Here is an 11610-nt window from a genome sequence, read left to right on the forward strand (position 1 = left end):
GTTATGTACTAATTTACATATGTCAGGATAATGAAGTTCTGTTTGCAAAGCACTTTCTTCCATATGTTTCTTTATTTGCTTACTGTACTTTCCAACTTTTTGTTTGGAAAATAGTATACTTTGAGTTTGTTTTACTGCCTGGAGAAAGAATGAGAGCCCTTTCTCACAGGGGCGTTCACGTGGACGACCGAACTGAGTCTTCTTCTTTTTTATATCTCCAAATTCAAATATGGTTTGATTTGATAGAATATCAGTCTAACATGTTGAGATTGTGAGTCTACAAAAACAATTACAGATACTATCAATTCATAGCTCCCCTCATTTTTGTAAATTATTCTCACATGAAAAATACTGTTTGTTCCTCTCTTTTTTACTGCAAAACGCAAGGAGAAAGGACGATATGGTAGTCAAGTTCTTCCTGGAAATCTTGCCTTGGTTGATCTTGCGGGCAGGTAATAGCTATTCTTTTTGGTCTGTTGCTTTCTTTTCACTCTGTCAGCAAAAGTAAACTGCAAAACATAATATTTTGAGCAGTGCGTGGGCTTCTGAACGAATAATTTTGGTCCGAAGCTCAGAGAAGCCAACATTAATCGGTCACTTTTAGCGTTAGCAAATTGCATTAACGCCATCGGCAAGCAAAATAAGAAAGGTCTAGCCCATGTTCGATATCGTAATAGACATGTCAAGCGTACATTCTACTGCCAGAACCAATATTATCCATTCTAGATGTGTGATAGTAGTTATTTGCAGCAAATTAACTTGAATTCTGAAGGATGGTCAGTATCACCGGTACAATAGTGTCATTTTGTTCAGTTCCATCCTGTGTTCTCAGTTAGTATCTTTTTTCTTCCCATAGTTTGTCATCTAAAATGAATTTTTAGAGGAACCAGTAACTGCTTCCTGATTTGACTTTGTCCTCTTTGTTGATGATCCTTTTCTTCCTATGGTTATGCAGGCCTTAGTCTCAGTTTGATCTTGCCGTTCTGCGTCTCAATGTTGATGACTACCATGAGGCACTGCACAGTTAAGCTCATCTGGTAATCAGCACCAACAATTGCCTTAAAAGTCCGCATTCTGCATTGTAATGCACTTTACTGGTTAGGTTCACATTTTTGGAATGCAGGACCACAGTGTGTTGGTTAGATGTGCTCTCGCATTGATGGTCTAGCAAATGGACGTCTCGTCGTGTGTTAGATGGTGATGCTTCCTCCTAGGTCCATCGTCCCTTTTGTCGTGCCGTATTGCTTGCGATGCGATGTTCTGTTACACCAACCCCAGAAAACTTTAATGTGGTGCTTGTGAAAGACCAGCCGCTGTTGGTATTATGATCAGCATTGGCATTCTATTTTGTGTGGTGTTTGTTTAGCTCTTGGTTGCTAACGATTTATTGTCAGTGCCATGGTATGGTGCTTCTGATGGATTAACTACTCCGTGGTTTGAATGTAGGTTTTCTAATCCGTTTACTGTGTCGTATCATATGTTTTATTTCCTGTATATGTTGTGTGCTCTGTTTTGTCTTCGGACTTATGCGATACCATCGGTAATAGACCAATGTGTATCTTGCTTTCTTTGAGCATCTATTAAATTAGTACTTGAATTCATATGCTAACTCTGGGCTACTACTAAGCAAGGAACTAACGTTGGGACCGGCACCCCGCGCCAAGGCGCGCTCCCGATCTAGTATTACATTACGGAGGGAGTAATAAGTACTCGAACAATGAATCAAGTGCTTTGGTGATGGCTACCTGCACTTGCATGTGCATTGACTATCGACCAATCAGATGTGCATGCATGAATCGTTGCTGGTATTGCACGTGTTTTTGGTAACTTCGCATGGCGACACACAGATTTGGTGGCGTGGGCAGTACATAGCCGGACGAGACTTGCCTGCTCCCCGCGTGTGTGTCCATCTGTGCTCCCGCATACATGGTATGATTTGATTGAAACAAAATAAGGCCCGGCCCCACCCTCTTAAAATCAGGGGGGAGATGATTAAATTAGAAAGGAAAAAGGAAAAAAGACAACCGTAGGATGAAGTGGGAGCACGGATGAAAGTATGGGGAGAGAGCAGGCAAGCCGGATCCTACATAGCCTGATTACCTATGACGTGCATGCAGAATTGCAGACGCTCAGATTTGGGGCCAAATCACTGTTTTGACCCTTGATGAGATTATCACAAAATAAATCCTTCCGAAAAGTTTGGCAGACCCATTTCCACTGACGTTCAATCTTTTTTTTTCTTTTGAGACGCCACCGACGTTCAATCAATCCTATGACGACGTTGCAGCTGCACTGCTTAGGCCTTGTACAATGGGAGGTGCTTAGGGGAGGTGCTTAGAGAAATAAATCAGGCTTTTTTTAAGCACCGGTGCTTATTTGTACAAGATAGACGCTTAACTAAGCGTCTCTCCTGTAGAAATAGGCACCGGTGCTTCAGAAAAATCCGGTTTATTTTTCTAAGCATCTCTCAAGCACCTCCCATTGTACAAGGCCTTAAAGGCCAAGTCCTTGGTGTTGCAGCCCTGGTCCACCAATTTGCATGTTGCTACCTACTAGTCCTTGGTGTTGCAGCCCTGACCACCAAATTTGCAGCATGCGCTAGCGCTTCTAGCGCGTGCCCAACTAGGTAGCTCGGGGTTTACTTTCACCGAGACAGTTCCAGCGAGAGCAACCACTAAAACCTGGCATGTGGCGGAAGGAGATTGAGGAGATCAGATCAGAGTTCAGGTCAATGCATGTTCTCTAAAAATGATCGAGGAGATCAGGGGTCGTGATAGCCACTTGGACTTCATGGTGACGGGAGCCATACCTGATCTTGGTGATGATACGGTAGAGATCGTCGTCTTTGATTTTGATCAGGAGACGTGATAGCTAGCCACTTGGACTTCATGGTGATCGATCGTCTATAAAATGTGGAGAAGAAGCGTGAGAGCAAGAGTGCAACACCTCAGCCTCTTCCTCTTCTCACTCGACCTGAGAAGGAAAATGGGTGTAAGTCGGGAGGTGGAGGTGGTGGAATCATGCATGGTGACGCCCATCGAGCAGACGCCAAGCCATGGCCTCTGGCTCTCCCCGATCGACCTCGCAATTGTCAGTAGAGGCCTCATCCCTACCGTCTACTTCTACAGCTCCAGCTCCAGCTCGGGCGTCGTCGATGACTTCTTCGACGTGACCAGGCTGAAGCTGGCGTTGGCCAAGGCTCTCGTGGCCTTCTACCCTCTCGCCGGCCGTCTCAGCGTGCATGGCGACGGTCGGGCGGAGATCGACTGCGCCGGCCAGGGCGTGCTCTTCGCCGTCGCTCGCTCGGACCTCGCCGTCGCCGACCTCGTCGATTCCCAGCCGTCGCCGGAACTAAGGAGGCTCTTTGCTCCCCGCGTTGAGGACTTGCCGTCCATCATGTGCGCCATTCAGGTGACCTTCATGGGATGCGGTGGGGTGGTCTTGGGAACGGCGCTGCACCACGCCGCCGTCGACGCCCCAAGCGTGTTCCACTTCTTCCGGACATGGTCCGCCTTCTCCAGAGACCGTGATGGACATGTAGCCGGGCCCGGGGGTGCGGCGCTCGAGCTCCCGTGCCACGACCGTACCCTCCTCCGCGCGCGCACACCGCCCATGGTCCACCCCGACGCTTTCACCGTGTTCTGCCCGAAGCTAAGCCTATCCGAGACGTCGGGCATCGGCCCCATCGTTAGCGAGATTTTCGCCGTCTCCAAGGACCAGGTTGCCGCTCTCAAGCGTGCATGCACCAGCAGAGGCGACGGTGGCCGAGTGAGCACGTTCGTCGCCGTGAGCGCCCACGTGTGGCGGTCCATGTGCGCCGCGCGCCGGCTGCCACCGGACGCCACGACGCGGCTCACCTTCCCGGCCAACGTCCGGCGCGTCCTGAGGCCGCCGCTGCCGGCCTGCTACTTCGGGAACGCGATCATCACCCTGGGCACCGCCGGCAAGGTCCGGGACATAGGGTCGGAGGAGCTGGCCTCCGTGGCCGGCCGGATCAATGGCGTCGTCCGCCGAATGGACGACGAGCTCGTGCGCTCGGCGATCGACTACTTGGAGATGAACGGCGGCAAGCAGCCGGCCGGCACCCTGCCGGAGACGGAGCTGAGGGTGTTCAGCTGGCTAGGCATGCCGATGTACGACGCGGATTTCGGGTGGGGGAAGCCGCTCGCGACGCACCGCGCGTTGGAGGAGCGCGGCGCGATCGTCTACCTCATGGATGGCCTCGGCGGCGGCGTGCGCATACTCGTGTCTGCGGAGGCTGCTGTTCTCAACGACTTCCAGCGCCTGCTATATGCCATCATCTAGTTCGGAAACCTCCCGTCGATCGTATGCACTATCGTGCATAGTAGAGCTGAGTAAAAAAAAAAACCCAGCTGATAGGCTTTCGCTATGTACCATTATCTATCTTTTTCTCATTTTTTTTTCTTTTGGGAAACATTATTCATCTTCTTTATTCGGGAATGTACCACTATATATCAATTATATCGCCTCGCAAAAAATATATATATCAATTATATCATTATTGTGACAGTTAAGATTTACGTAAGAATATTTTGAAGTATAAATTTATTGTGTGATTCCGATTCAAAGAAATGTTCTTTGCTAAACACAGCAGACGAGGATTAAAGTTTTAAATTTTAATCCCTCTTTCCTCACTCTATTAATCTTCATACCTAGTAAGGTGTGTGTGTACGAAAGGAAGTACAAATCTAGCTAGTTAAGCTAGTTCAATGGTTAAGTACCCAACCAAATAATCAAATGCTTGCTGGTGACTACCTGTACTCGAGTGAGACGGTAGCGGGCAAATTGAACTTGAAAAAAAAAAATCCCCTCCCATGTCGCTCCCGTGAGGCGACGGGGAGGGCGCCCTTAGATCTTCGCCGCAATTCTCCCTCCTCCTCCCTCGCCACCACCAGGGGGCGCTGCCGGGCAAAGCGTGATTGGCATCGGCGACGGCTGGGCCTGGACATTCTCTCGCACGTGGGGGCGGCGCGGGCCGGCTTCCCCGTGGCACGGCGCGTCGCCGCGGTGCTCTGGAGCAGCGGCGGCATACAAGAAAGGTTGCAGAGCGATGGGCAGCTTGGGTTTATATAATATATTTAGGGTATTCAATGCATTTTCAGCTTTAATTGACATAAATCCAATTTGTAACTGAATGTGCATTAATAAAAGCACAAATATGGTGAAAACATACCATTAAAGTTCTTTATGATCTTTATGCTAATCTTACAAAATCAACTGAAAATGTACTCCCTTCGTCCCAAAATTTTTGTCTTAGATTTGTCTGCATACGGATGTATCAAGTCACTTTTTAGTATTAGACACATCGGTATCTAGACAAATGTAAGACAAAAATTTTAGGACGGAGGAAGTGTAATTGTAGTTCAAATTTAAATTACATCCAATTAAATACATTTTTATTAACAAAAAGTCCAATGTATAGATATAATAAAACCTACGGTCAGAACAAACAACACAATAAAAGTAAAAAGATTACAACAAATTAACAAAAATATCTGCACCTTTTGAGCAGCGGCGGACAATGATAGGTGCTCACCAAAGCTGAAACAAATATCAGTAGCAGGCCCTCTTGTGCCACCCGCCGCTACTAGGAGGGTACTATATTTTAATGGTGCATCATGTCTCGGTGCGCCACTAGTAATATATTACTGTGGTGCGCCATTAGTAGTTTTGAAAAAAACATAACAAAATATTTTGTTACTAATGGTGCACCGTTGCATAGTGCACCATTACTAATTGACATAGTAATGGCGCACCACATCCGTCGTGCGCCATTAGTAGTTTCGAAAAAAAAGTAAAACAAAATTAAAAAAAATTGTTACTAATGGAACTAGTAATGGCGCATTTTCCACTGGTGCGCCACTACTAAGTTTTTTTCAAAAAAAAAATCAAAAAAATATCATTTCTTTTATTTTTTTTCAAAACTAGTAATGGCGCACCGTGGGTGTGGTGCGCCATGTGATATGTGCTCTAGTTTTTGGGAAATTTACAAAGATGAATTTTGACTTTATTTGCAAAATCTCCCTGGAAATTTGTAAAATGGGCATAACTTTTGCATACGAACTCGGATGAAAAAGTTTTTTATATGAAAAATCATCTACTCGAAAAGTTACATCCAAATTTAATCGTAGGAACCCCGTTAAACATTTTCAAAATCTCCAAAAACCTAACAGAAAAAAAGTTACGGGGCTTTCAAGATCTAGCGGCAAAAAAATTCAAAAAATTTCAAACTTACTAGTGGCGCACCGTGGATGGGGTGCGCCACTAGTAACAGAAAAAAAAATTGGTTTTGAATTTTTTTTTTTGAATTTTTTTTCAAAAAATGATACCTAATATGATCGGGAAGTTTGAAATATTTTTCAAAATTTCATCATAGTCATGAACATGAACAAAGTCCTAGACATCAATAAGGTATAACAGGATTGATATGCTAGATATATCAACAAGTGCCTGTGAAGTGAGCTGTTGCTGGGGTTGGATAGAACTCTGAAGTTACGCGTGCTTGGGCTGGAGTAGTGTGAGGATGGGTGACCTTTCGGAAAGTTTGACCACGAAGTGCGATTTGACCTGAGATTAAGCATATTGACCCGAGATTAAGCCATAGTAAATTGAGATTAAGAAAAATTTGAAAAAAAAAATTCTAAAAAAATTTTGAAAAAAAATGTTACTATTAATGGCGCACTTCTATGTGGTGCGCCATTAGTATACCAGATACTAATGGCGCACCGTGGGCTATACTAATGGCGCATTACATGGTGCGCCGTTAGTATACCAGATACTAATGGCGCACCGGTAGTGCGCCATTAGTAGGCAAAACCGGTACGCCATTAGTAGGCCTTTTTCTAGTAGTGCCCCCAAAAAAAAAACCAGTGGCGGGCAAGAAAAGAGGCCTGCCAGTGGTACCTTAATACCAGTTGCGAGCCTCGTTTTTCACCTGCACTGCTATCTGGCCAAAAATAACAGTCATGAGGTCTGAATATGCTCGCCACTAATGTGACCCCATCTATAAACGTTTTTGTAGTAGCGGTCATGTTTTTTCCTCCGTTGTACCGGGCTTACGATGTACTAAGCCGAGCCCCGGATATTTTACACTCGGCATATGGGGTTGTATTCGGCAAAATGTTGTTTCCCTGTAGTGATTAGCGAGTGTTTTATGTAGTTGCATGGGTGCGTAAGGGTTGGTGTTGGTACATAAGTGATGCCATGCTTCTATATCACCGATAACATTCATCTTGGCCATATAGATGATATAGGAAGAATAATATTTGTATTCTCTCAAACTTACGGTGGAGCAAGCATGGGGTATGATCGGAGAGGAGGAGGACGGAGATTCATTGGCAACGATGCAAAAGGTAGAATGGGGTGAAGGAAATGGGAAAGAAGGTACTTTAGGTCTTACATTGCGGTAACTGATAGTTGAGCTTAACGGCATATGCTTTCCGTGAGGCATGAGTGTAACACCCCCAGTGTCATGCTACAGTAATTCCCTGTTAATAGTGCCATGTCATCATGTTATTGTTGCTAATCTTCACTTGATCCAAATCACAATTCAAATTCAAATCTAATCTAAAGTCATTAATTTATATTTGTCAAAAATAAAATCTAAAATGTTCATCTTGTGGCAAATAATCCATAGAAAACATTTTTGCAAGGTGTTTAAATGGCCTAAACCAATTAAAGCAGTGGCTAAAACAATAGATTAAACACCTTTTCAATTTATAAAACTGGCAAACTTTTTCAAAAGCCTCACAATCTTTTATGGAAGTGCCAACTATTGCAATGTAATTATATGGCCAAGTCCCACATTTTACAGAATCCTTTTTGGCAGCTCAAATTTTGCAAAAACCATTTCTGTAAAAAGAAGGAGCAAAAGAAAACAAAAGGAAAAGCAGAGGGGGGAGAAAGCCCCTGCCCCACTTGGGCTTCGGCCCAGCTAGGCTGGCCCACGCCCCCTCCTGGTTTGCTCCTTCCCCCTCCCTGTTCCTCCGATCGTGCCCACGGTCGCCGCCGAACCCACCTCGTCGACCACGCCGCTACAGGCGCCGCGGGGAGGATAAGGACGCCAACATCGGCGCCCTGGCTTCCGTCGAGATCTTTTCCCTCTCACACGCTTCCCTCTCCTCTCCCTCACTCTCCTTCTCACGCTCGATCTCGTCCGAGCGCCACCGTGGCTGCGCCGCCGCGCTCACTTAGCCATCGTCGTCGCCTCGCCTCGCCGACGCGCTCACCAGCCCCGCCGTCGTTCCCTACGCTGCCTGCCACCTCCGGTTGGAGCTCGGAGTCCCTGCAGCGGCCACGGCGACCTCATCTTCCTTCCCTGTCACGTCGTCGTCATCGCTGGACTCCGCCGCCCTCCGACCACCACCGGCTTCCCCGGGCCTTCCCAGGAACGAAAGTGAGCGTCTCCCTCCTTCCCCTCACTCTACGCGCTCGTTTGTGAGCTCTGGCGCCCGATTCGTCGTTGGCCGATTTGCTCCGCCGCATGCACTCGTCTTCAGCGAGGCTCCAGTGGGCTATTGGTCCCGTACTTCCTTGTATCCACATGCTAGTTCGCGTAGGTGCCGCAGGTGACAAACGCCAGCCGTTTTGCCCTCTGAAACGTCGATCCCGAGCTCGATCGAACTCCGGCGTCCGCTGCGGTCGACGCCGCCGTCGTTCTCGTCCGTCCTAGCCCCGTATGAAGCCATGAATGGACGCGCGCGAGCCTCGTCATCTCATAGCTGCTCGCGGCGCTCGATTTGGTCACCTGTGCGACGAATCCAAGCAGCGCCGCCCTCTCTATCGCTCGCCGGAGCAGCGCTGCCACGCGCCGGAGCTCAAACTCTAGTGGGTCCCGCGCGTCAAGCCGATTAGACACTAACTGACCGCCTAACAGGCACAGACTGGTGGTCCATCTACTGTAGCGTTTAGGTTAGTGCTAATTAACCTACTGACTAACAGAGTCACTTGCAAGATGGGCCCATCTAACCAATTAACTTAGTTAGCCTAGTTAACCCACTAACTAAGCTGCTGTCACTCTTAACTGGGTCCCACTGGACCCAGTTGACTAGTCAACCAGCTGACTGGACTAGTCCAGTCACTGGCAGGTGGGTCTAGTGGGCCCGCTTGGACCAGTCAAGCCCTCAGTCACACTGTCAGTCACACCAGCACCCTGCTGGGTGCACTAGTGGGTACCCATAGCATTTTCAGTTTAAAAATAATTCAACTTAAAATTAGTCCAGAAATTCTAGAAAATGAATAAAACTTTGGTAAATCATAGAAAATAAACCGTAGCTCGGATGAAAAATGTTTTATACATGAAAGTTGCTTAGAACGACAAGACGAATCCGAATACGCAGTCCGTTCATCCGCCACACGTCTCCAACATAGCAAACATCGAACCTTTTCCCTCCGGTTCGTCTGTCCAAAAATGCCTAACCCCGGGAAAACCCCTCCAGATGTTTTCCTCTTCGTCTTTAACATGTAGCCCTACGTTAGGCCACCCCTAGCACCGCATCTTGCCATTTTATGCTTTATGATGCTTTGTTTGCTTTATATTTATTGTTTCTTCCCCCTCTTCTCTCCGGTAGACCCCGAGCCCGATGCTGCCACTGTGATCAACTACGTCGACGATGACCCTTCTTCCCTTTCAGCGAAGCTTCCAGACTAGCCCCCCCTTTGATCATCTCGATATCGCGCATTCCATTCTTTCATGCTTGCATTAGATTTTGCTACTGTAGTTGTTTGCTCCTATTCTGATGCATAGCCTACTTTTGTATCTGATGTTGTACCTTACCTGCTTATCCTAAATTGTTTAGTATAGGCTGGGTAGAGACCCATCAGAGACCCACACATTTTCCCGACTGCCCTGCTGGATTTTCATAAGATCCGATCAACGGGATCGAAGACCAGGCCCTGGCACCGCACATCACTTTCCCCTTAGTTGCTCGACACTACTGGGTTACTATCGGGTGCCGATGGTGAGACCTCATCAGCACTTCTGATGTTAACCATGTAGTGTAGCTATTCGGTCGTGGTCATCGAGGGTGATTTCTTCCTTAACCACTTCTGATACGACTTTGTTGTGCAACCCCTCAAGTGTGAACCTCGAGGGTGGTTCGTCTTACATTCACCTTGATGATTACATCGAGTGGAATCCACCGAGGGTGGTTCCTCAGGGTTCCCCTTGGTGTTAGACACACAATTACTATGGTTACTATGACTTTACACTGAACCATGTTACTAAAGACGGGTCGGCCCTGAGGGGTACCCACGTGAGCTTAATTGCGAGTGATGTGGAGTTGGGTTGACCTGGAAGGTGCCCGCGAGATAATTACGAGGCGTGGTCGGGCATTCTTAGCCCTTGCCGCAAGTCCTCGAGACGGGGCGACGGGGTCACATCTTTTGTGAGTCTCTGCTTGTTACCGCGCATTCCTAATCCACTACGATTTGGATATTTGATCTGAAGGGCCTATGGCCTGATAGCACTAACCATCACGTGGGCATAGTATGGGTGTTCTGCGTTGTATGCATCAGCCAAAGCTATAGACGTCAGTGACTGAGCGGTACGCGCCGGGTTGGACTGGTAAGCACCTACCTTTTTGAAGGAGGTAGCTAGGTCTGCTCACCGGCCGCGTATGCAACGTGCGGGAGTTCCCGGGGCGATGGCCCATGACCCCTAGGGGCATAGCTTTAGTCCGGCGTGCTGACCTCTCTATTAAGCCTAGGTCGGGTTGCGGCGTATTGTTTGGCCGAGGCCGGGCATGACCCAGGAAAGTGTGTCCGGTCGGAGTTAATTGAGTGTGGTGGTAAGTTGGTGCACCTTTGCAGGGAAGAAAACACCTATCGATAGCCTGTCCTATGATAACGGACACTCGGAGTTGTATCCCGATCGATACAACTAGAACTGGATGCTGAGGCATGAAATGGATATGTGGCTCCGAGAGTCGAGAAAGGATCCAGGGGCGCTGACAACAACATAAATATGACTTATATTATACAACTCTACTCCCTCCTCTTGCTGCAAGACGGTGATTTCTAGAAGATGCTAGTCTTCGATAGGACTAGCTTCTCCCCTTCTTATTCTGGCATTCTACAGTTAGTCCACAGATACTACCCATTTCGTTGATACCGATGCATATGTAGTGTAGATCCTTGCTTGCCAGTACTTTGGATGAGTACTCACGGTTGCTTCGCTACCCCTTTCCCCCCTTCTTTCTTCTTTCTAGTTGTTGCAACCAGATGGTGGAGTCCAGGAGCCAGATGCCACCTTTGACGACTGCTACTACCCCGAGGGTGCCTACTACTACGTGGAGGCCGCCGCCGACCAGGAGTAGTTAGGAGGCTCCCAGGCAGGAGGCCTTGCCTTTTCGATCATGTTGCTTTTGTGCTAGACTTCTTAAGGAAAACTTGTTTAACTTATGTCTGTACTTAGATATTGTTGCTTCCGCTGACTTGTTTATATTCAAGATGATGTATTCAAGCCCTCGAGGCCCCTGGCTTGTAATATAAAGCTTGTATTATTTTAATTTGTGTCTAGAGTTGTGTTGTGATATCTTCCCGTGAGTCCCTGATCTTGATCATACATATTTGCGTGTATGATTAGTCTAC

The 11610-nt window shown here is 47.4% G+C and overlaps 1 protein-coding gene and 1 long non-coding RNA gene across 2 annotated transcripts; both read left to right on the plus strand.

Moving 5' to 3' along the window:
* LOC123072158 (uncharacterized) lies at positions 1-1175 on the plus strand. The gene is made up of 3 exons (XR_006434875.1): positions 1-452; positions 956-1037; positions 1124-1175. It is a non-coding gene; the product is annotated as an uncharacterized lncRNA (long non-coding RNA).
* Positions 1176-2962: 1787 nt separating this feature from the next.
* LOC123066308 (putrescine hydroxycinnamoyltransferase 1-like) lies at positions 2963-4519 on the plus strand. The gene has a single exon (XM_044489416.1). It carries the CDS (start codon positions 2986-2988, stop codon positions 4303-4305), a length of 1320 nt encoding a protein of 439 aa, XP_044345351.1. The 5' UTR covers positions 2963-2985; the 3' UTR covers positions 4306-4519.
* Positions 4520-11610: the final 7091 nt, after the last annotated feature.

Source organism: Triticum aestivum, chromosome 3B, assembly GCF_018294505.1.
Source record: "Triticum aestivum cultivar Chinese Spring chromosome 3B, IWGSC CS RefSeq v2.1, whole genome shotgun sequence".
NCBI lineage: Eukaryota > Viridiplantae > Streptophyta > Magnoliopsida > Poales > Poaceae > Triticum > Triticum aestivum.